Source organism: Gouania willdenowi, chromosome 20, assembly GCF_900634775.1.
Source record: "Gouania willdenowi chromosome 20, fGouWil2.1, whole genome shotgun sequence".
Taxonomy (NCBI): Eukaryota; Metazoa; Chordata; class Actinopteri; order Blenniiformes; family Gobiesocidae; genus Gouania; species Gouania willdenowi.
Window position 1 is genome coordinate 28698769 of NC_041063.1, and position 26346 is coordinate 28725114.

General features: G+C 40.9%; 1 protein-coding gene across 3 annotated transcripts; it reads right to left on the minus strand.

Annotated features, from left to right (window-relative positions):
• Positions 1–35: 35 nt before the first annotated feature.
• nub1 (negative regulator of ubiquitin-like proteins 1) lies at positions 36–24792 on the minus strand. 3 transcript variants are annotated; one of them, XM_028434112.1, is made up of 15 exons: positions 24659–24792; positions 17801–17920; positions 17572–17736; positions 17445–17509; positions 17322–17386; positions 17112–17249; positions 16947–17032; positions 14641–14747; positions 10829–11015; positions 10594–10701; positions 10109–10258; positions 5667–5813; positions 1768–1842; positions 1160–1337; positions 36–587 (listed from the first exon to the last, which is right to left on the minus strand). In XM_028434112.1, the coding sequence occupies exons 2-15, from the start codon at positions 17915–17917 to the stop codon at positions 415–417; spliced, it is 1761 nt and encodes a 586-aa protein (XP_028289913.1). In that variant the 5' UTR covers positions 17918–17920; positions 24659–24792; the 3' UTR covers positions 36–414. The 3 variants fall into 3 exon arrangements, with proteins under 3 accessions (XP_028289913.1, XP_028289914.1, XP_028289915.1); XM_028434113.1 differs by having other exon boundaries at positions 39–557; XM_028434114.1 differs by lacking the exon at positions 36–587 and adding an exon at positions 955–987.
• Between the last annotated feature and the right edge of the window lie 1554 nt (positions 24793–26346).

The window sequence follows — 26346 nt, forward strand, 5'->3', positions numbered from 1 at the left end:
GAACCTGCCGTCGCTGGGTGGGAACTAGAAATGAAGCATAGGTGATTATTACAGGTGGGTTGGAAAAGTGGGGCACATGGGATGGAGTGGACCACGGGAAAACCCTTTGAACGCACCTTTGGAAGCAATGCGCTCAGGTGTGTGTGTGTCATTAGCCACGCCCCCTGCTTGGTTTAGTTTAATTTTGTAAAGGAACAGCCTTTGATAAGAATGACTGCAGATAATTAATCACACTTTGTTAGAAAAAAGAAATACTGAAGATCATAAAATGTTTTCTTTGTGTTTATTTTATTAGAATGACTGTATATCATTAATATAGGATACAAAGTTTACTTTTTAAACATTTCTTAATTGAAGTATGTACCTTGGCTGAAAAAAGGTTGAAAAACACTGAATTAATCAACCACAGGAGTGTCACTGGGTGGGCGGGGCCTGCTGTCCCAGGTAAGCTCTGATGGTGTTGATGAGCTGAAGCTCCTCCTCCAACGTCACGTCCAGGTAATCATCCTCATAGTGGGGGAGGTCCTCCAATGCCTCGTTAACCACCTCCTTATCATCTACACACACATTATACACACACACACACATTATACACACACACTATACACACACATTACACATTACACACACATTATACACACACATTACACATTACACACACTATACACACACATCATACACACGCATTACACATTACACATACACACACACACACATTATACACACACATTACACATTACACACACACACACTATACACACACATTACACATTACACATACACACACACACACACATTATACACACACATTACACATTACACACACACACACTATACACACACACATTATACACACACATTACACATTACACACACACACACACACTATACACACACATCATACACACGCATTACACATTACACACACATCATACACACACATTACACATACACACACACACATTACACATTACACACACACACACACTATACACACACACATTATACACACACATTACACATTACACACACACTATACACACACACATTACACATACACACACATTACACACACACTATACACACACACATATTACACATTACACACACTATACACACACACATTACACACACATACACTATACACACACAGACTAACCTGAGGAGGAGGTAGAGGGACCTTGTGGGGACCCTAATAATGATGATGATGATGATGATGATGAGGGCTGATGAAGGTCCTGATGTTCCAACAGTATCTCAGTGGCCTGATGAATATCTCCGTCTGTCAGCCTCAGAGCAAACTCACAGGATGATGGTTCAAATCCCAGGTACAACAACTGAGTACACACACACACACAACTAGATTTACACACACACACACACACACACACACACAACTAGATTTACACACACACACACACACACACACACACACACACACACACACACACACACACACACACACACACACACACACACACACACACACACACACACACACACACACACACACACACACACACACACAAACAACTAAATATACATACACACACACACACACAACTAGATTTACACACACACACACACACACACACAACTAAATACATACACACACACACACACACACACACACACACACACACACACACAACTAAATACATACACACACACACACACAACTAGATTTACACACACACACACACACACAACTAAATACATACACACACACACACACAACTAGATTTACACACACACACACACACTAACCTGCTGTATCTTCTCAGCACTGATCTCACAGTTGTTGTTGTTGACATTTTGAACTGAAGCTGAATCACAAAGAATCTAAGCAACAAAGACACATTAATGAGTCAGTGACTCATTAGAATCATGAGACTTATTACAGTCATTAGAAATATTAGGACTGTCACTTAAACGCGTTAATTACAATAATTCATTACAGTAAAAAATAACTTTTTTAGTGCTCCAAACAGCGTGGAACCTTTCACATTTCATTAGATCTCGGTAACCCCGTAATACCGACAGTCTGCCGTACAGGACGGGACACTGTCAGCGTCGTTTGCATTAATTTTTAATAACACCGCATGGAAAACTAAAGCCTGGTTGTGTGTGAATTATGAAAGAAAGTTTGACTGATCACCGGAGCTTTGCAGCCTCCGCTAGCACCTCAATGCTAAACATGTAGCAGCTAGCACAGACAGTGCTAACTGCTACATGCTGTGAGCACAACGTGACGGACAAATGAACACTGTATAAATATAATTATCTATGATGTGCTAACTTATAGCTCTACACATGACCTTTTATTTCACTTGACTAAAGTACATAAAGTACACATTAATATGACACGTAGGGACTAAATACAGAGGAATGTAAATGTCTGCATCTGTTTTATTCTGTTAAAAACAAACTTCATAAAGACACTTTGTTATATATCAATGTTTTGATCTGCCACAATATCCATCCATCCATTTTCATACCCGCTTATTCCCGTTTAACAGGGTCGCGGGGGTCTGCCGGTGCCAATCTCCGGCTCTCATAGGGCGCTTGGCGGGGGTACACCCTGGACAGGGCGCCAGTCCATCACAGGGCAACAGAGACACAGACAACCATTCACTCTCTCATTCACTCCTATGGGCCATTTAGAGACTCTATCAACCTTACAGTCATGTTTTTGGATTGTGGGAGGAAGCCGGAGTACCCGGAGGAAACCCACGCAGCACGGGGAGAACATGCAAACTCCACACCCCAGGGCTTGAACCCAGGACCTTCTTGCTGTGAGGCGGACGTGCTAACCACTAAGCCACCGTGCGCCCATCTGCCACAATAATGTCATTTAAATTAAAATACCTCAAGTTGAGGGCGTTTCTCAGCAATTTTTTAGGTGCGATTAAAAAAGAGATTAGATTAATTCATAATCGCACAATTTTTTTAATCTCGACAGCACTAATTAGAACCATGAGACTCATTAGAATCATTAGAGTTATTAGACTCAGAATCATTAAAATCATTGGAGTCATTAGGATGATTAGCACAGTGCCCATCGGAAGTATGTGTTCATATAGTGGGAGGAGCTTAAGTAGAGTTGTCAGTTATGACCTAATGAGTATGTGTGTGAAGGTTGTATGTACATAGAGGTGTACATACTGTACTCTGTAGTGTTATTAAGGGTTTATGTGTGGGTGTAAAATAAAATAGTGTGTGTGATTTATCTGGTTTAATTCTATGAGACATGAATATGATAAATGTGTTTGTTTTTTTTAACTTATTTTTATATTTTTTTCGTTTGCTGTATTTTTCTGTAATGTATGTTTTTAGAGTCATTTTGTGTATTTTTTATCTTTTTTGGTGTTCATTTTCATATTTTTATTCTGTTGTCGTTTTGTGTACTTTGTATAAATATTGTTTAGTTTTTTGTTTTATTTTACTCATTTAGTATATTTTTATTATAAATACCTTATATAGTATGTGATAACAAAAAGTCCATAGCCATTGTAGCGCCAATCAGAAAAACAACAAAACTGCGGAAAACAAAATGTAAAGCTCCAAACTACGAGTGAATCAGTAAATTAAAGTATTAGCTATAATTCAGCTGTTTTTTTTTGTTTTTGTTAAACAAAAATAATTTTTTATCTTTGAACCAAGTGGTCAGAGTTTAACTTCCATGTACGGCACCACAGAGAATCTACAGTTTACCAGATGAAGTTTTGAACGGGTTGAGTTCAATACTGACTCTAGTGAAACAGTGCGTTAGTGAATAATTACACAGACAGTTATATGGTTTATACAATGGGAAACTTGTCTGTAAAAGACTCACCAGTGGCTGATGGTTTCATATGATCTATTCAAAGAGCTCTATGTTTGAGACGCTAACGATAGCATGGCTCAGGAGGAAGTGGAGTCTGGTACACAAATGGACACAGAGGAGGAAGTGGACTCCGTGACACGCAATTTAAAGGAAGTTTGGATCACGGGAATAACTTTTAATAACCATGAAATATTAACTTAAATTACTTTTAGCAGTACAAAAACGTTTTTAATATTGACCTTTTCTTTTTTTAACCCAAACAAACTGCGACACAGTGACTTCATGAACTTGGAACCGGAAGTAGCGTGCTAAATACCGCGCTCATTACCGAGAGAGCCGTAATAATCTTAAAATTAACATTTTGCAACACCAAATTATTCCAAAATAAGGGTTACACAGTTTTAGTGTGACTTGATCTGATGCTGCCTTTGATACAGTAGATCATAGTATACTGGTTGATCCACTTACATCTGAGATGGTTTTCTGATACTGTTCTCCAATGGTTTACCTCTTATATTAATATAAGAACCTTTAATGTTGCTATTAATAATGTCTAATATGTCCAACCTGTCATGTGGAGTAGCCCAGGGCTCTGTTCTGGTTCCTGTTTAGTTTTTATTGTATCTGATGCCTCTTGGTCGGTTGATCCATGGTTTTAAAAATATGTCTTATCATTTTTATGCTGATGATATCCAGTTGTACTGTTCCTTTAATGACTCAGCGTTTCACTTTTTATCAGAGTTCTTAGATTGTATATCCTGTATCAAAAACTGTCTGTCATCAGATGATCTCCAGATAAATTAAACATAAACTCTGATCATGTGATTAAAAAGTCTCTTGGTGATCTGGGCTCATCTGTTAAACCTTGTGTTTGATCAGTTCATGTCTTTGGAGGGTCACTGTCATCTACTGACTAAAAACTGTTTTATCATCTGACAAATATCTCTAAAGTCAGACATTTATTATTAAAATCAGATCTAGAACTGGTCATACACACATTTATATCATCACACATTAACTATTGTAATTTTAATGTTTTAATAAGTCGACCCTAAACAGACTCCAGATCGTACAGACGCTGCTGTCAGACTTTTAACTGGTGCTTCTAGAACATCCCACATTACCACCATTCTTTCTACTCTGCACTGGTTCTAGTGAAGTTTAGAATAAACTATAAATATTAGTTATTACATTACATGAGCGTTACATGGTCAGACCCCTCAATATATCTCAGACTTGTTGTACCCCTACACTTCAGGGTGAAGTCTTCAGTCTTCAGACCAGGGTCTCCTAAAGACCCTAAAACTAAATGTAAAACCAGAGGAGACCTGGTGTTCCAGACTCTGGAATAACCTGCACCAGTCTCTCAGGGAGCTCAACTGTGTGGTTACTTTTAAAAACTGTAAAGACTTTACTTTTAAATTATATTTTTATTATCCTTTTCTGATGCTGCTCTTGTGATGTATGTGCACCCATGTTTTATTATTCTATGATGATGTTACACTTGTATTAATTTCCCCACAGCTCTGTACAGAACTTTGTGATTTTATCTGCAAAAAATAAATAAATTACTTACTAAGTTTCAGGTTGAACTCATACCACGTCAGGGAGATATTTGCTCCACACACACACAGACCTTCTTTGCTTTATAGATATATTAGAGTTATTAGAATCATTAGATTCATTAGACTCATTAGTTATTAGACTCATTAGTTATTAGACTCATTAGATATATTAGAATCATTAGACTCATTAGTTATTAGACTCATTAGATATATTAGAATCATTAGACTCATTAGAGTTATTAGAATCATTAGAATATGAAACTCTGAGTACATACGCTGTAGGCTCTGTCTGCGTCTCCCTCTGCCTCCTCTACAGCTCTGAATGAGTCTTTACGACTGAAACCAAGTTCAACCAGAGACGATATGGCCTTCATCTTCCTCTTCCTCATCTGACGCTCCCTGAGACGCACATCCTCACGCTCCTACACACACACACACACACACACACACACACACACACACACACACACACACACACACACACACACACACACAGGTTGTGGGTTAGGTTATGTTTTACCTTACGTTTATATCTCTGTGTGTTAGCAAGATAACTTAAAAAGTTATGAACATATTGGGATGAAGTTTTCAGGAAATATGATAAATGGGACAAGGAACAGGTGATTATATATATATATATAAAAAAAAATCTCTTCCTCACCCTCCGTGGGCGGTCTCTCTCTCTTTTGTCCTCCAAGCTCAGGTCCTCTACCAGAGGCCTGGGATCTTGAGGGTTCTTCAGTATCTTTGCTGTTCCTAGAACTGCACTTTTCTGGACTGAGATGTCTGATGTATTTCCTGGGATCTGCTGGAGCCACTCCTCCAGTTTGGGGGTCACTGCCCCGAGTGCCCCAATGACCACGGGCACCACTGATGCCTTCACCCTCCAGACCTTCTCCAACTCTTCTCTGAGCCCCTGGTATTTCTCTAGTTTCTCGTGTTCCTTTTTCCTGATGTTGAAGTCGCTCGGTGTTGCTATGACGACCACAACGGCTTTCCTCTGCTCTTTGTCCACCACCACAATGTCTGGTTGGTTCTCCATTACCATTCTGTCCGTCTGTATCTGGAAGTCCCACAGGATCTTGGCTCGGTCATTCTCTACCACCTTTGGAGGTGTTTCCCACTTTGACCTTGGGGTTTCCAGCCCATACTCTGCACAGATGTTCCTGTACACTATACCAGTCACTTGGTTATGGAGCTCCATGTAAGCTTTCCCTGCCAGCATCTTACACCCTGCAGTTATGTGCTGGATTGTCTCATTGGCCTCTTTGCACAGTCTACACCTGGGGTCTAGTCTGGTGTGGTAGATCTGGGCCTCTATTGCTCTGGTGCTCAAGGCCTGCTCCTGTGCAGCCATGATGAGTGTCTCTGTGCTGTCCTTTAGTCCAGCTCTGTCTAGACATTGGTACCATTTCCTGATATCCACCACTTCAGTTATGTTTGGGTGGTACATCCCATGTAGGGGCTTGTCCTCCCATGATGGAACCTCCAGCACCTCATCTTCTGTTCCCCATTGTCTGAGACATTCACTGAGCACGTCATCTGTTGGAGCCTTGTCCTTGATGTACTTATGGATCTTGATGTTTCATCCTGGATAGTGTCTCTCACACTCACTAGTCCTCGGCCTCCTTCCTTACGGCTAGCGTACAGTCTCAGGGTGCTGGATTTGGGGTGGAACCCTCCGTCCATGGTTAGGAGCTTTGGTGTCTAACATCTGTGGTCTGTATCTCATCCTTTGGCCAGCTTATTATTCCTGCAGGGTATCTGATTACTGGCAGGGCGTAGCTGTTTATTGCCCAGGACTTGTTCTTACCATTGAGCTGGCTTCTTAGGACACGCCTTACTCGTTGGAGGTATTTGGCCGTAGCCGCTTTCCTTGTCACCTCTTCGAGGTTGCCATTTGCTTGTGGGATTACGAGGTACTTGTAACTGTCCTCAATGTCTGCTATTGTTCCTTCTGGGAGTGAGACCCCTTCTGTGTGGACTACCTTCCCTCTCTTAGTCACCATCCGACCACACTTCTCTAGTCCGAATGACATCCCAATGTCTGCGCTGTAGATCCGGGTGGTATAGATCAGTGAGTCGATGTCTCGTTCATTCTTAGCGTACAGCTTGATGTCATCCATGTAGAGGAGGTGACTGATGGTGGCCCCGTTCCTGAGTCGGTATCCATAGCCAGTCTTGTTGATTATTTGGCTGAGGGGGTTCAAACCTATGCAGAACAGCAGTGGGGACAGGACGTCTCCTTGGAATATGCCACATTTGATGGAGACTTGTGCAAGTGGCTTGCCATTGGCTTCAAGGGTGGTTTTCCACAGCCTCATCGAGTTTGCAATGAAGGCTCTTAGAGTCCTGTTGATGTTGTATAGCTCCAGGCATTCAATGATCCAAGTATGTGGCATTGAGTCGTAGACTTTCTTGTAATCAATCCAGGCAGTGCTCAGGTTAGTATGTCAGGTTCTTCAGTCTCTAGCGACTGTTCTGTCTACCAGGAGCTGGTGTTTGGCACCTCTGGTATCTTTGCCGATTCCCTTCTGAGCTGTGCTCATGTATTGATCCATGTGCCCGCTTATCTTAGCCGCTATGGTGCCGGACATGAGCTTCCACGTTGTGGAGAGGCAGGTTATTGGGCGATAGATGGATGGGACTGTATCCATTGAGGGATCCTTCAGGATCAGGATTGTGTTCCCTTCGGTTAACCATTCAGGGTGGTTCCCATCTGTCAGCAGCTGGTTCATTTGTGCTGCCAAGCGCTCATGGAGTGCCGTGAGTTTCTTAAGCCAGTAGGCGTGTATCATGTCAGGGCCTGGTGCTGTCCAGTTTTTCATACCTGAGGCTCTTTCTTGGACGTCTGCCACTGTGATGGTAACTGGATTCTGTTCAGGGAGGTTGCTGTGGTCCTCTCTCAGAGCCACCAGCCACTGTGCATCACTGTTGTGTGTTGCCTCCTTCTCCCATATGCCTTTCCAGTACCGTTCAGTTTCCAGCCTTGGTGGGTCTGCTCTGTTATTGTTACCCTGCCACTGAGCGTACACTTTCGCTGGTTGAGTTGCGAACAGACGATTTACTCGTCTGGCTTCGTTGTCTCTCGTGTATCTCTTTAGGCGGCTGGCCAAGGCTTGGAGCCTTTGTTTGGCAGTTTCCAATGCTTCAGGTATGGGCATCTGGCTGTACCTTTTGGGTACTTGCTTTTTCATTGCACCTTTCAAGGTCTCTGTCAATTGACTCACTTCTCTCCGTGCTGCCTTGATGTTAGCCTCCAGCCTTCTTTTCCATGGTGGGTATTTCATCTCATGGTTGCTCTTATGATAGCCAAGCGTCTCTAGGATCACTGCTGCTGTGGAGGATATCAGCTCATTGGTTTCAGTGATGGTTGATGTAGGAATTGCTCTCAGAGCTGCATTCACATCTTCTAGGAGACTTTCTGGTGGTACTTCTCTTAGTCTCTGTAATTGGCTTCGGGGTTGCCTGCTGGACATTTTTGACATGATCTTATTTTTCAGGTCAGTCACTGCTTTGTTCAGCGTGATTGCACTTATTGGGGCTTCATACCCAATCTCCATTGGTCCCCTCTGACCTCATGTCCTGGCTCCCTGTTGCCGGAGCATTGGTGTTGTACCTTGTCAATCTCAAGTTGTGATAGCAGTTGCCGTTTGTGGATGTTGGAACACTGAGCTACTAGTTGTTTCGCCGTGAGTTTGGACTGTGGGTTTCGAAGTAACCATTTCTCCCACATCCTCTGCATGTAGCCCCTCTGACAAGAGCCCATTTTACATCGAGGTGCTCTGGTTCCCCAACACCTGACGCAGACCTTGTTTGGCCGGGCGACGTCTGAGTCGGCATGTCATTCATTTCATTGTCTCTCATCATTGTATGAGGTAGGCAGTAGCATGAAGGGTCTTGCCTAAGGACCCACACTGGCAGCCCATTTCCCCAGAGGGGAATCGAACCGGGGTCCTCTGTGTGCAAGTCGGGTGACTTACCGTGTACCGCAAACTGCTTCTCTCGTCTCCTTTTTCGGCATGTACAAAAAAGAAAAAAAAAACGTGAAAAAAAAAAAAGTGAATGTAACCATGTCGGAAATAAACTGAATAAATAAATAAATAAAAATAAATAAAAATAAATATATATATATATATATCCCATTCCTTTTCCCATCCACACAGTGGAACTTCTTGTTGATGATGTCATACGTTCTAACAGAACATCCACAGATGACATCACTGTGAATAACATCATCAGTGTTCTGAGAAGAACAAAAATATAACTGGTCCTCACAGAGCATGATTTGGAACAAAGTTGCAATATTTTATTAACTATTTGACAATGAATAATATTGTTATTTCAAATGCTAAAGGTATGTTTTGATGGTCAATGAATCTAATAGTGTATAAAAAATTAATGTAGGACTACAACTTAGGCTGGAAATGAGGTGTTTTTCTAGTTTCAATGATGTTTAACTAGAGCCTTTTTCCAATTCTGCTGTGTTTTGTGTCTACATTCAGTGCAGCTATGATCTCTGTGTGTGAGTTTACACATGCCTCTGAGTCAGACTGGTTTCACCACAAACACTTCCAGATTTGATGTGTGTACCTGTGTGTGTGTGTATGTGTGTGTGTGTGTGTGTGTACCTGTGTGTGTGTGTACCTGTGTGTACCTGTGTGTGTGTGTGTGTGCCTGTGTGTGCGTGTGTGTGTGCGTACTTGTGCGTGTGTACCTGTCTGTGTGTGTGTATGTGGGCGGCGGCCTCCTCTACGTCTCCTGTGTCTCTCAGAGCGAGACGAGCTTCTCTTTCACTAAATCCCAGGTTCATCAACAACGCCATCTTCTCTGAGTCTGGAACCAGACGATGGCGCAGAGCCTCCGCCTGACACACATTAACAACTGAAGGGTCACATGCACGCACACACCCAACATTCACATACAGGTATAGACGTGCACGCGTGTACACATCTGCATGCCTAACAGTTAAGTGTTTACATGTCACGTAGACGGTGCTACATAGTGAAGGTCACATGATCACTATAGCTTCACTCACACCACACCTGCCACTACACATAACTACTGACATTATGTAAGTTTAGTGAAAGTTAGACACGCACACGTGAGATAGACATAATTTATAATGGATTCACCCCCATACACCCCCCATACATGCACGCACGCACGTACACACGCACACACACACACACACACACAAACCTGAGTCAGCAGCAGAGCAGCCTCAGCATCGTTCCCATCAAGGTAGGAAAGTAAACTCTGGAGGACGAACAGCCTCAGATACAGAACATCCTCTCTGCCTGATGTACCCTACACACACATACAGGTACACACACACACACACACACATGAGGGGGTGTGGACTCTGCCTGATGTACCCTACACAGACACAGAGAGAGACACACACAGAATAAGGGGCGTGGCCTCACACTCTGACCTTGATGCTGAGCAGCCTCTCCCTCTGGGCACCGTAGCTCTGATGGAAACAAAGCTCCGCCCTCTGCAGACGGCTCCGCCCATCCTCCAAACAGGACAGAGACTCCAAGGCCCAGAAGCACCAGACCACGTCCAGCTGGAGCACCGCAGGGTTATCTACAGAGGACAGGAGGGTGGAGCCACACGCACTGAACACACACACACACACACACACAGAGACATGTGAGGGAGGGGGCAGGGCATCACACAGCAGCTCCAAACACACACATAAGCCCTGTTTACACAATGTTTTCTCGTGAAAATGGTCAAGTTTTAAAAAGTGGGTCCAGAGGTGAAGGCTTCCCTCTCAGTCTCCATGGTAACAGGAAACACAGGGATGTTCAGTAAGGCTCAGAGTGAAGAACACTGTTTACTTCATCATCATTTGGCTCATCCATCCCCTTGGATCAATGGAGACATATTTAATTGACACCAATCACAGAGCATGTGCATCCCGAACGAGAGCTGAACGTGAACAACCGGTAAAACATGTCGCCACGCAAAAGGATGCACACAAAATATAGGAAAATGGAACATTAGATGACCTATCTAGAAGGAAAACAACCACTTATGAGTCCAAAGTTAGTCCAAGACTGAAAACAAGTTTGCAACGTGCACGTACTTCACTATATATTACTGCAGCCAATGAGGAGGCTCCTTCCTGGGTTTCTCTAAATCCTGTGATTGGAGGGGGCGACCACCAAGACTTTGTCTTCTGGGGTTTTATTAACTAAAATAATTAATTATAAGGCACAGACAGCACGCAGACATGTGGTTTTTTCAAAAATCATTACTTTTACAATATACCGTATTTTATTCATCATTATTCATAGTTTACCAAAGTGGTACTAAAACATTTTGACATATTAATTTCATACATAAGGCGCACTGTCGATTTTTGAGAAAATTAAAAGATTTTAAGTGTGCCTTGTAGTCCGACAAAAACGGTACTATATGATACTAATAAGAATCTTTTTTTAATTAAAGAAAATAATTTGAGTACCCCTGCTTTAAGTTGTAAGGGAACATTCTAAGGCTAAATACAAATGTTTATATGATGCTGAAGCCACTATAATTTTTGATCTTTGATTCTTAATAATATTCAGGTTGTTTTGTGCTTTATTAATTTCACAAATCATTATAACATTTTAAGTTTCTGCTGATCTCAGGTAAATAAACACTTTTTTTACTTAAACTTAACACTTTTCTCTGAAACACATTAGTGACATCACACACCACAGACGTGTTCACATCATTACTAATGTTGTGTTGATTTATGTTTATTTTTATTTTTTTTTGTGCAATCGGTAGTTTTCTTTCTAACATTGTAGATGTAGATCATTAAGTGAAACACACTGAGAGGTTGATCTACATTAAAACATCTACTGACGTCTGTAGTAAAGTTCACTGAATATAAACCTGTAGATAATATAAAGGAGGAGATGATCATTTAAATTAATTCAGTTAAAAGTTATGGTGGTGCAGTGGATTATGACACCGCTCTTGGAAGCTTAGGGTTGCAAGTTCGTGGCATATTTTTTAGACACAGAGATGAATCTGGTGATAATATTACATTAAAAATCAATATAAATGATTAGATATGAAGCATCAGTCACTGTGTTTATATCCAGTGTAACAGGAGGACTCTCTATGCAGACATCCTATGATGCTGACACGTCTCCTCAGACACATTTTATTATTATTATTCACCACTCGTCACGTCACTGAAGAGATAAAGTGATGAAGTGATCATAAACCCTAACCAGTACATGTTTACTACATGGTTACTACACTTTTACTACATGGTTACTACATGTTTAGTATATGGTTACTACACGGCAACAACATAGTTTTAATTGTTACTACATAGTTACTACATGCTTAGTACAGTTACTGCACGTTTACTGCACGGTAACATGGTTTTAATGTTTACTACACGTTTGTTCAGTACGTGCTTAGTACACAGTTACTACATATATACTACATGGTTATTACACGGTAACAACATGGTTTTAATTGTTACTACATAGTTACTACATGCTTAGTACAGTTACTGCACGTTTACTGCACGGTAACATGGTTTTAATGTTTACTACATGTTTGTTCAGTACAGCAACGACAGTTTTAATTGTTACTACATGTTTATTATGTTTACTACACAGTAATAACATGGTTATTATTTAATGTTTACTACAGTTATTTCATGTTTACTACAGGTTACTATGTTCATTACACATTTAATAATAATAATAATACATTTTATTTGTAATGCACTTTACATTTGATACAAAATCTCAAAGTGCTACAGGATTAAAAAGAATAAATAAATAAATAAAACAACATATATTAAAAGACAGGACTAAAAGAGGCATTAACTATTAAAATAAGTTTCCATAAAAAGGTGATTTTTAAGTTTTTTCTTAAAAATGTCCACTGTTTGTGGGGCCCTGAGGTGGTCTGGGAGGGCATTCCACAGGCGGGGGGCAGTGGCTTCAAAGGCCCTGTCGCCCATTGTTTAGAGCCTCTCCTGGGCGTGACCAGACGGTGCTGTTGGCCTGACCAGGTCCTGGTTGACGTGTGTGGTGTGAGCAGTTCTGTGAGGTAAGTGGGGGCTGCACCGTGCAGACAGTGATGGGTGTGCAGGAGGGTCTTATGTTCTATGTGGGACTGAATGGGAGCCAGTGCAGTGTACGGAGGATGGGGGTGATGTGCTCGTGTTTCCGTACCCTCATCAGGACCCTGGCAGCACTGTTCTGAACGTACTGGAGCTTTTGGAGGCTCCTGCCAGGGATCCTGATGAGGAGTGTGTTACAGTAGTCCAGCCTGGAGGAGACAAAGGCGTGGACGAGCTTCTCTGCAGCAGGAAGGGAGAGGGAGGGGCACAGTTTGGAAATATTACGGAGGTGAAAAAATGAAGTGTTGCAAATAGAGGTGACATGATTGTCAAAGGAAACGTGGGGGTCAAATTTAACCCCCAGATTTGTGACAGAGGGAGAGAGAGGAATGATGTGTCCATAAAATAAAACAGAGGTGATTAGGGAGGAGCAGAGTTGATGAGGGGTTCCAGTTTGAATGGCTTCTGTTTTTGAGCCATTGAGCTGCAGGAAGTTTTGACTCATCCACGCCCCCTATCTCCTCCAGGCAGGAGCTGAGGTGGGCAGCCGTGGCAGAGGGGGAGCGGGGGGGGGTGACTTTAAGATATAGTTGTGTGTCGTCAGCAAAGCAAAGGAAATTAATTCCATGCCTACTGACGACACGACCCAGGGGGAGCATGTAGATGGTGAAGAGGGTTGGACCGAATACGAAGCACTGGGGGACCCCACATGTGACAGTGTGGTGTCTACATTCTGTATCCCCCATTGCTACGCACTTGGCTCTGTCAGTGAGGTAGGAGTGAAACCATTGAAGGGCGGAGCCAGAGAGACCTGTGTAGTGCTGGAGTCGATGCAGGAGGATATGGTGGTCTACAGTGTCAAACGCAAACGTTTACTGTTTACTACACGTTTAGTAGATGGTTACTACGCGTTTATTATGTTTACGACACAGTAATAACATGGTTTTAATGTTTACTACAGGTTGCTATGTTTATTACACGTTTACTACATATTTATGACTTGTTTACTACAGTTTACTACACGGTTACGACATGGTCTTAATGTTTACTACAGGGTTACTTCACAGTTACTACACAGTTACTACACAGTTACTACACATTTTGGACTTTTTGGAGACAAAAACTAAACAAAAACAGGGCCTCATCACACACACACGCACCTGAAGTGTGTGTCTGCCTGCAGCAGGTGAAGAAGAGCCTGATCGTATTTCTTCTTCTTCATCAGAGTACGCCCTTTGACATGAAGCCCCATGGCCAGGATTAGAGACTACAGACAGATACAGACAGGATTTGAGACTACAGACACATAGGCAAGGCAAGGCAAGGCAAGGCAAATTTATTTATATAGCGCATTTCATACTCAAGGCAACTCAATGTGCTTTACATGATAAAACATTCAATTGTTTAAAATCAATAAGAACATTTAAAATCATCAGTAAAATCAATAAGAACATTTAAAATCATCAGTAAAATCAATTAAAGTCATCAGTAAAATCATCATTACATCAACAACATGACAAAAAATCTCTCTCTCAATCATATGCAGTAGAGAAAAAAAGTTCCTTTAACTTTGATTTAAAAATGTTCACATGTGATGCTGACTTCAGCTCTGCTGGCAGTTTGTTCCACTTCTTTGCAGCATAACAACTAAAAGCAGCATCACCATGTTTACTGTGAACTCTGGGCTCCACTATCTGACCTGTGTCCATAGATCTCAGAGACCTGCTGGGTTCATACCTGACTAACATGTCACTGATGTATTCTGGACCAAACCCATTCACACATTTATAACCAGCAGCAGAACTTTAAAGTCTATTCTGAGGCTGACTGGGAGCCAGTGTAAAGACTTTAAAACTGGACTAATGTGCTCTGACCTCTTTGTTCTGGTTAAGACCCGAGCTGCAGCATTCTGAACCAGCTGTAGATGTTTGATGAAGACCATTACAATAGTCCAGTCTGCTGGAGATAAAAGCATGGACCAGTTTCTCCTGATCTTTCTGAGCCATTAAACCTTTCACTCTGGAGATGTTCTTTAGGTGGTAGAAGATGTTTTTGTGATAGATTTGATCTGATGCTGAATGTCAGATCTGAGTCAATCAGAACACCAAGGTTTTTGACTTGGTCTTTATCTTCTAAAGATCCAGACTCAGATACTTGCTGACAGCAGTCCTCTTTTCCTTGTTACCAAAGACAATCACCTCCATCTTGTCATGGTTTAGTTGAAGGAAGTTTTCACTCATCCATCAGTTTACTTTTTCTAAACAGTCACACAACACCTCAATGGGACCATAGTCATCTGGGTTCAGTGATAGATATAGTTGTGTGTCATCTGCGTAGCTCTGATAATCAACCTTACAGTTGTGTAAAATGTGTCCTAAAGGAAGCATATAAAGGCTAAACAGAAGAGGTCCAAGAACAGATCCCTGAGGAACCCCACAGGACATTGGTAATCTGTCAGATTCAAAGTTTACAATGTTTACAAAATAACTTTGATCCTCCAAGTAGAACTTAAACCATTACTTTAACATTTAGTCCAACTCATGTTTGCAATCTGTGCAACAAAATTGTATGATCTACAGTGTCAAATGCAGACTTAGATCAATAGAATGAGAACAGATACTTTTCCTGAATCAGTGTTCAACCTTATGTCATTGATCACTTTGATAAGAGCAGTTTCAGTGCTGTGATGAGAACGAAAACCTGACTGAAATTTATCAAATATTTTGTTGAATGTTAAAAATTGACTCAGTTGGTTGAAGACCACCTTCTCAATGATCTTGGCCATGAATGGAAGGTTCTGATTGGTCTATAGTTAGCCAGTATAGAGGCATCCAGTGTTCTCTTTTTTAACAGCGGTTTCACAGCAGCTACTTTCAGGGATTTTGGTACGGTGCCTGATTGGAATGATCAGTTAATTATCTGACACAAATCAGTGACAATTGATTTTACAACAGTTTTAAAGAAGTTTGAGGGTATTGTGTCAAGGCAACACGTTGATGGATTCAGCTGCTGAACAGTTTCCTCTATTGTATTTGGGTTCACTGTAGTAAACTCTAACATTGTAGTTGACTCATCCCTCAGTGGTTGAAGCTGTTCAAGCTTTTTGTGATTTTGCTGGTTTGTTCTGATGTTTGACCTTATTGATTGTATTTTTTCATTGAAATATACAGCAAATTCATTGCATTTTCCAGCTGACAGTAATTCAGGGGCTATCTGATCTGGGGGGGTTGTGAGCTTTTCAATTACAGAAAACAACGTGCGAGAGTTGTTGACATTTTTGGCAATAATTTCAGAAAAGTATTGCTGCCTTGCTTTGAACAAGCCATCATTGAATTTTCGCAGACTTATTTTGTACAGTTCTAGATGAATTTGGAGTTTTGTTGATCTCCATTTACGCTCAGCTCTTCTACAGTCAGATTTCAAATTCATACAGACAGATACGTGTGTCTGTGTGTGTGTGTCTCACCTTCTTCTCCTGCTCAGGTATCTTCAGAAGATTTCCTCTCTGATCAGCAATTTCCAGAATAGGAGTTGAGTCAGACTCACTGCCATCTACACACACACACACACACACACACACACGTAATGATCATAATGATCTTATTGATCTTATTGATCGTAATGATCTCACCTCTCTCAGACAGGATCTCAAAGCCTCTCTGAGTTCTTCTCACACTCTGAAGGTTCTTCATCTCTTCCTCTTCCTCACTCTTCATCAGGACCATCAGTTTGCTGTGGTTCCTCACCTCCTGCTGGTCCAAGCGCTGGTCTATTACACAACAACACAACAATCACACACAACAACCACACACAGCACAACAACACACAGGTGCACACTCACCTACACACAAAGTCCTCCCACTCACTATCAGACGGATGTTCTTCACACCAAACTGTTCCATGATCCTACACACACACATTAGTTAAAGCTATGACACACACAAACACGCACACACACACACACCTGTCTACCAGCTCCTGTCCTGTTATGTCCAGTTTGGTCTGCAGGAAGTTCTTCTTCTTCACTTCCTGATAAAAACACAGTGATTGTTGTGCCAGCAGAGAGAGATGACATCATGATGACATCATACCTGGGGCCCTCTGGGCAGCAGTATCTCCAGGGTGGCTTCACTGGTGTCTCTGAAGGTCTGGTTGTTCTTTCCTCTCATCACTGCCTGAGCACGCACCATCTCCATGGCAACACTCACCGTCTCAACCGGGAGACCCAGCAGGAGGGAGAACCTCTGAGAAAGGGCCTGTCGCCATGGAAACACAATGATAATGTTGTTCACAATGTTGTTGTTGTTGTTGTTGACACACCTCCAAGTGCTGCGTCCCCGCCTCCTTCTGATGGTCAGTGTATGGAGGTTTCCACAGCTGGATCTTCTCTTTCTTCAACAGGAACTTCAGCTTGGCTTCAGTGTTCTGTTCCACCATGGCCTGTACAGACAACAGGTAAACATCAGGTAAACAACAGGTAAACATCAGGTAAACATCAGGTAAACATCAGGTAAACATGCTATGAATCTAGATGACCTCTTATAACGTTAACTTCTGGGATTTAATCAGTGTGTGCTGGACTACAAAGCTCACTGAAGCTTAATCACTGTGGGAACTAATGCTGAATGGCTAACCTGGTCGCAACCAGGTTTTTCTCTGGCTAGGATGTTAGCAAGTGCTAAAGCCCCGCCTCCAGACCGATCAGATTTCTTAGAAAACGACCTGCCCATTGATAGATGATCCTGGTTGGTGCAGATCTTACAGCTGAGTTTATAAAGAAGACTATTAATTATAAATTAATCATTTCATTTACTGATGACATCATTTAGGAAAGATATAGATTTATATCTGATGGACTGATCTACAGTCAGCTGATGAAGCCTGTGTGTAGATCTGTGTGCACGGACAGGTGAAGTCATTCATTCATTCATTTATTCATTAATTATTACACATTAACAGTATCAGCAGCTTCCTGTCTGAGTTCTCTCAATCCTGCCTTTTCTGTAACAACAGTGTTGTCTTTAGTCTGAATTATGGATTCTAACTCACTCAGTGCCATTGACGAGATAACTCGTCATTTGCGTTTTTTTCACGAGGATTACAAGAAAACACCCTGGTGGAGGTCTCTCATCAATATCTAAGCTGTGGGGTGTAGTAGTGACCAACTGTGCTCAGAAGATGGCAGCGGTGTACCTTTAGATGAGAGATTTGCCACTGATGCTACCCAGCAAAGCAGGAAGAAGCAGGAAAAATGGAGATTATGGCGCTACAGAGTGATATTGTGACGTATCCAGCAGCTCACAGCTCCACATACTAACACAGAACATTTGTGGACCTGAGTGAATTATTGATAATGTTGTGATCGTGAGATAAAACCATCAACTAACCGGAATAAATGGGTAATTTCTGCGTGTAGGGATTAGGGGGGAAGTGGTGTGGAGGTGGGTACAAAATACCCCCAGTCTGTGACCCAGATAACAAAATAATAGGTGACACGTAGGAGGTAGCAGCACCTTTAGAGATCATCCATGCTCATCACAGCTCAGAGGAAGAAGAGGAAAGAAGTTTATGAGACAGAAAATTAGCGCTACGTAAAGAGCTGACGTTCCCAGCAGCTCGACCAGACGATGTGTGGAACTCATGAATAATGTGGTGATGGTGCGATAAAACAATAAAAAAAAGGGGAACGCAGTGACACTCTGTATGTCAGGGAGGAAGAGGAAGTTACGTGTGTGCAGACTGATGGGAGAGAAAGTTGGAGGAACGCCAAAATACAGTAAGAAATATATTCAACTCTGACCCAGATAAATAAATAATTATCATTTTATCATCAAAAGCCCTGTCTCAGTGTTTTTTTTGTGTGTTTTATATAAGGAAACAATGTTCAGATGTTAGAGTTGTCACTAAAGCAAAAAAAAAAAATAGCTTTAAAGTCACTGACAGGGTTTTTTTTTTTTTTTTTTACAAAAAGGCTTTTTTCTCGGCTTTTTGCTCTGAAACTGAAGATTTGAGTAAAACTTGCTCTATTCAACGACTGATTACAAAAGAATGAAACAAGCCAGAAACAAATGTTTTTTTTTATGAAAGTAGAGACTTCAATCTTTCAGAATCTGGTGTCAGATTTCAGATAGTCATAGTAGAAAATATTCTGCACTAAAAACGTATATCCTGGCTATGCCATCATTTATTTAATCAGAACCACGTCACAGGGTCTTCTGTACTGAGGGGGTAGAAAATCTGATAATGGCTGGAACTGAATGAATGAATATTATGATTTTAAACTTCATCAACCTGGTCAGTACCAAGTTCTGAAGTTGATCAGATCTGAGCGAGTATAAAAGCTCCGCCTCCTGCTGTGCGCTGCACTAACACTGTTGCTCTTCACTGTCATCATGGATTTATATTCATTATATTTATTTAAGATCATAATCTGTTAGTTCTCTCCATTGATTGGTCAGACGCTGCAATCTCCACCTCTTTCATGTGCAAGGCTGTAATCACTTGGCTTCAATGAGCTTGTTGTTATCATAGGTGATTGATGGTCATAGGACAGCTCCTGTCTGACAAGGAATGTTTGGTTAGTTGAAGCTAGGGCTGGGCGATATGGCCTTTTTTTAATATCTTGATATTTTCAAGCTATATCACGATATACAATATATATCTCAATGTTTTGCCCTTTGATGCATAAAATCAAACCAGAATGACAATATATATCAATGTTTTCACTATTATAGCATAGCGTACCTGCTAGTTCTTTTCTTTCAAACCCTTAAAATAACACCTTTATTAACAGAGGTGTAGAGAACAATATCAAAATGTATAAAACTAATTATGTGCATTTGTGCACATTTTAAAAACAACTTCAGCTGACCAAAGTACTGTACAGTGTTTAATTATTATAACTAGCACAGTGCCCGTCGGAAAAATGTATTCATATAGTGGGAGGAGCTTAAGTAGAGTTGTCAATTATGGCCAAATGAGTATGTGTTTGAAGGTTGGATGTACATAGAGGTGTAAATACTAGTGTTATAAAGGGGTTTATGTGTGGGTGCAAAATAAAAAAGTGTGTGTGATGTATCTGGTTTAATTCTATGGGACATGAACATGATAAATGTGTTTGTTGTTTTTTTACATTTTATTTTGTTTGGTGTATTTTTCTGTAATGTAAGTTTTTAGAGTCATTATGTGTATTTTTTTTATCTTTCAGTTGTGTTTTTATGCATTTTTTATATAATTGTTTTTTGTTGCCATTGTAGTGATTCTGGAGTCATTTTTTGGTGTTAATTTTCATATTTTTATACTGTTGTCGTTTTGTGTACTTTGTATAAATATTACTTAGTTTTTTGATTTATTATACTCATTTAGTATATTTTCATTATCAATACCTTATGTATGTGTGCTCTCGTGAAATGTTAGACGCTGATAACCAAAGTCCATAGCCATTGTAGCGCCAATCAGAAAAACAACAAAACTGCGGAAAACAAAATGTAAAGCTCCAAACTACGAGTGAATCAGTAAATTAAAGTATTAGCTATAATTCAGCTGTTTTTTTTTGTTTTTGTTAAACAAAAATAATTTTTTATCTTTGAACCGAGTGGTCAGAGTTTAACTTCCATGTACGGCACCACAGAGAATCTACAGTTTACCAGATGAAGTTTTGAACGGGTTGAGTTCAATACTGACTCTAGTGAAACAGTGCGTTAGTGAACAATTACACAGACAGTTATATGGTTTATACAATGGGAAACTTGTCTGTAAAAGACTCACCAGTGGCTGATGGTTTCATATGATCTATTCAAAGAGCTCTATGTTAGAGACGCTAACGATAGCATGGCTCAGGAGGAAGTGGAGTCCGTGACCCGCGATTTAAAGAACGTTTGGATCACGGGAATAATTTTCAATAACCATGAAATATTAACTTAAATTACTTTTAGCGGTACAAAAACTTTTTAATATTGACCTGTTTTAAACCCAAAAAAACTGCGACACAGTGACGTCATAAACCCGGAACCGGAAATAGCGCGCTCAATACAGAGAGTGCTGTAATCTTAAAATAAACGTTACGAACGTTTTGCTACACCAAATTACTCCAAAATATCGGATACACACACTTGTGGTATTTGGAACCCGTTGACTAAGTTTCAGGTCAAACTCATACCGCTTAGGGGAGATATTTGCTCCACAAACACACAAACACACACAGACCTTTGCTGCTTTATAGATAAACTATCAATTATTTATAATTATTTACTGACGATTGTGAATTTATCAAATACATAATATATAAACAGTTGCCACTACTAGCACACACACACATACACAAAGACACATGCTGTAATGATCGCCTTCTGAGGACTGTCCCTTTAAGGTAGCCATGGTAACCATGGCTAAAAGGGCGACCGTGGCTCAGGTGGTAGAGGGTCGTCTTCTGATCGAGAGGTTGGGTGTTCGATCCCAGTACCTGACTATGTGTCGAAGTGTCCTTGGGCAAGACACTGAACCCTAAGTTGCTCCCAGTGGTCGACTAGTGCCTTGCATGGCAGTCCTGTCCCACTGGTGTGTGAATGTGAGAGTGATTGGGTGAATGAGCTGATATGTAAAGCTTTGAGACTGATTCAGTGGTGATAAAGCTCTATATAAATCATGTCTATTTAACATTTACCATTTACCATGGTAACGTGAGGTCAGAGTTGAATCAGACCTGCTTACTTCCTGGGTTATACTGAGCGCATGGACGGAGCTTTATGTTACTTTTCTGTTACCGTTGAGGTGTATTGACTGCTTAATATGATATTCATTTTATGCAATATTCCTCTTCACTTCAAGCTGAATATAGGCCTTCAACAGATGGCTTTAAACTTATGGGGTTTTCAATCCTACCCAGCTACTCCTGTAGCTTGGCTGTTGGGATGTTTATTGCTTGTCAATCATGGAATTTGCTTATTCTTGTGTTATTCTGCTGTGCATGGGGTTTTACCACCGTATTGAACATTTGTTGCTTTCCTTCTTTACCTTAAAAGCCTAAAGCCTTAGACTCAACCTGTTGGTTTCAGGTTTCCCGTCAAATCATATATGTTTTTGCCTGGTTGAATTTCTTCAGAGCAAGATTTGACCCCAGTGGCTCTCACAGGGTTTTTGTCTCAGCCCTGTTCTTTTGAATCAGCTTGTTTTAATAAAATTTGTATTATTATGCGAGCCAGCTTCATCGATGACCCTTTTTTCCTTACTACACCTTTTTCATCATCCACATCATCACCTGAGGAGACACAACACCGTCCTGTCTGAAACAATAACCAGTGTTTGAGTTTCACCTGCTTACAATAAACGTGCAGTGTGACGATAACCAGTTGTTTTGAGTTCTGTTTTTAACGTGATCAACCCGAGGAGACACACACACACACACACACACCCCAATATTTATAATATATTGGTGAAGAAACATGTATAAAAACCATGAATATTCTGTAAAACACTAATTTTTCACAGCACTGACATAACTTTATCCTGGTCGTTAACCTGCTCTGTAGCAGGTTAACTGTAGAGGCTAAATCACCATGGTTACAGGTTAGCAAGTAGAAACTAAATCACCATGGTTACTAATGTTTGAGAATGTCACCAGCTTCACATACCTTGGCCATGTCATATTAAATGTCCAGCGTTTTGCTTCATCTCATAAGAAATGAAATGAGATAAAAACCGTGCTCACAAATCATGTGATAAAGCTGTGTTTCTAACAGCGTGTGCACAGCCCACTTACACACACCTCACAACTGGCCATATTGGACTCCACATTAGGGTTGGGCACCAAAATGGCAATGGGTCCGACGTAAACGGTAGTAACCAGACCGCCACCCCCCCGGTTGTTGATCGTGACGTCAGTGCCGTTGCTCATAACTGATAGCGAGAGCAGCAGCCAGTGTCGACCCCCCTGAACAAACTGAAGTGAGTCCCACTCCCAGCGCTGCCAGTGTGGTGGTCATCATCACAGATGATGACATCAGTCTTTCCTCTTAGCAAACACTGTTGCCATTCAACATGTGACAACATCACATGAGCTATGTCTATACTTCCACTCAGTGTCCGCTGACTTTCTGTTTATTAAGTTCATAACAAGTCATGGATCATCATTGATCCATGATCCGCACAGATCTCTCTCCATGGTTTGGCACGTACGTGGTCTGCTTAATTCATGAGAGTGACTCAGCAGATTAAACCTGGTCAGGAGCACGTTTGACCCATGGACTATGGTAACCAAGGTGTTTTCTCTTTAATGAAACGAACTTCCAGTTAAAACCAGGCTTAACGAAGCCGGACTCTCAGGTTAAAACTGGACTTAACCCTGAGCTGGGTTTGATCAAACACCTGTATTTATTTTTCTATAAAGGAGCATTTCTTGATCAAAAGCGATCGATTGCTATGTTTGGGGTCACGGAGGGAGACGTACAGCTATCCTTTACTTCTCTCCTGGCCAGGCGTGCCACGCCCACATTGGTTAGCAGACTTTATATATTGTTTAAAGCTGGAGAAGATAAGATTCTCACTCCAACATTCAATGCACAATCTAACAAAATATGGGGAACTTTTTAAATGCTGTACAAAACCTTTAAAAGCCTTGATACAGAGACTCCTCGGTTATTTTGTTCTTTTTTAATTAGATCTGAAATGTGAAGATAATCATTGTCATGGCAACACAGGCAGTGACGTGATTCTACAAGTTGTTTGTTCATGTGGACATAAAAAAATAAAAACATAAGTACTATAGCACAGGCTTCTGTTTTAAGTCCACACTTTACTTATTTATCATGTACAGTTAATAGCTTTGTTTGTGTATGTTTACTAACACTACTGTTGTGGGAGTGGCTACGATCATTGTTTATGTTTCAATTTCAATTAAAAAGATTCTGACTTTAAAAAAAGGGTTATTTAATTTAATGTTATTCATCATCCATAAGACAATCAAACACATTATTGATCATAAAGTCATTAGAAAGCTTTAATTCTGGCCGGAAGTCAAAGATCTTCTGAAGCTAACGTATGCTAACAGCAGCTAATAGATGCTAACAGAAGCTAACAGATGCTCTGGCGTTTCCTTATTCTGAGCTGTGACACGAGTCAGTTACCGTGTCTGTAGCTGCTCTACTGTCTGTAGTGTCTGTGGTCAGTAACGGCCTCACTGACCTGTTTGTGACGTCAGATGATCAGACAGAAGCACTGACGCTCTTTCAGGGCTGACTCTTCTTCTTCTTCTTCTTCTTCTTCTTCTTCTTCTTCTTCTTCTTCTCATTATTGACGGTTGGTGCGTTGGCGCCTCCTCTGGACGGGAAGTGTAAAAGCTTCTACTGATGAACACGCACACAGGAAATGTAACCCATATATCATATAATTCATTCTATACATAATAATTATGAAATAAAATACATGTTTTAAATATCTATGGAGATGACCATAGATATCACATAATAAATATATATATATTGTAAATAAAATAGATATAATAACTATCTATGGAGCAGATCTTGCTTTGGTCCCATGTGCTGCTGTAGTTCATTAAGAATATGAAGGAATTAAATATTAATGTGTTCATTAATCACCGATTGGTCCAAATATATTGTTACGGCTTTGTGACGCAGTGACACAAATGTGGGAGGCGACACTGTCTTAAAGGTGCACAAAGCTAAATTTAATGCCAACAAAACCAGGCTTCAACATAAACCAAGATCAAGGCTAAAGGATCAAAGTATTCTTAAAGATGCTGAATCACCAGCAGCCACAGCGATGGACGGGATCCTTCAAAGTGTTAAACAGCCAATGGCGTGGACAGAAATAGTGAAGACCAGCAGGCGGGGCCAAATCACAGCCAATCAGCACCTGCAACGAAGAGGAACAGGGAGGAGCGACCGCCAGGACAAGCAGACCCCCCACAATACAGGCCAGGGTCGTAATAATATGAAAATAATCATATAAACAGTTTTAACATTTATTTATGGGCGACCGTGGATCAGGTGGTAGAGGGTCGTCTTCTGATCGAGAGGTTGGGGGTTCGATCCCAGTACCTGACTATGTATCGAAGTGTCCTTGGGCAAGACACTGAACCCTAAGTTGCTCCCAGTGGTCGACTAGTGCCTTGCATGTCAGTCCTGTCCCACTGGTGATTGAGCTGATATGTAAAGAGCTTTGAGACTGTTTCAGTGGTGATAAAGCTCTATATAAATCATGTCTATTTAACATTTAATCACTAAACACAATAAAGAACCCATCAGTGTATGTTATATATATATATATATATATATATATATATATACACAGACCCACTTGGTCTGTCAGTGCCTATCTCACACTCACACTGGGGTAATCGCACAGACACACAGACACACATTCACTATACAGGTTATCTAGAGACTCCAATCAACCAAACACCATGTTTTTGGATTGTGGGAGGAGCCTGAGTGCCAGGAGGCATATATATATATATATATATATATATATATATATATATATATATATATATATATACTGGACATAACAGGACAGGAGCTGGTAGACAGGTGTGTGTGTGTGTGTGTGTAGGGTTAATTATGTGTCTATCATATAGCAGAGAGAGAACCAGGTTAGAACCATAGATAGAACCCCTGAAGGTAAGGAGGTGCTGACATGTCAGATCCATGTGGTCGTTGGTATCAGAGGAGTCCAACGTAGATGCCGACTGGAGTTTTCCAAGCTTTGTGTTTGACGAAAAGGGAACGTGTGATCAAACAGCTACAAGTGAAAGTTGGTAAAGAAGCGTTTTGTGAACCTGAAGAAGAACTTTGGTTGGCAGTGAAAAACCAGAGGAGAAGGATTGTGGATGATACATGGAAACCCAACCT

What these genes read in the sequence shown, in the direction of transcription:
- nub1 (XM_028434112.1), bottom strand. Translation starts at nt 17,917, where the DNA reads ATGGTGGAACAGAACACTGAAGCCAAGCTGAAGTTCCTGTTGAAGAAA. An exon ending in TACCTGAGCAGGAGAAGAAG is followed by an intron (nt 14,748 to 16,946) that starts GTGAGACACACA and finishes ATCTGTCTGTAG; the next exon opens with TCTCTAATCCTGGCCATGGG. An exon ending in ACATACACACACACAGACAG is followed by an intron (nt 5,814 to 10,108) that starts GTACACACGCAC and finishes GTGTGTGTGTAG; the next exon opens with GAGCGTGAGGATGTGCGTCT.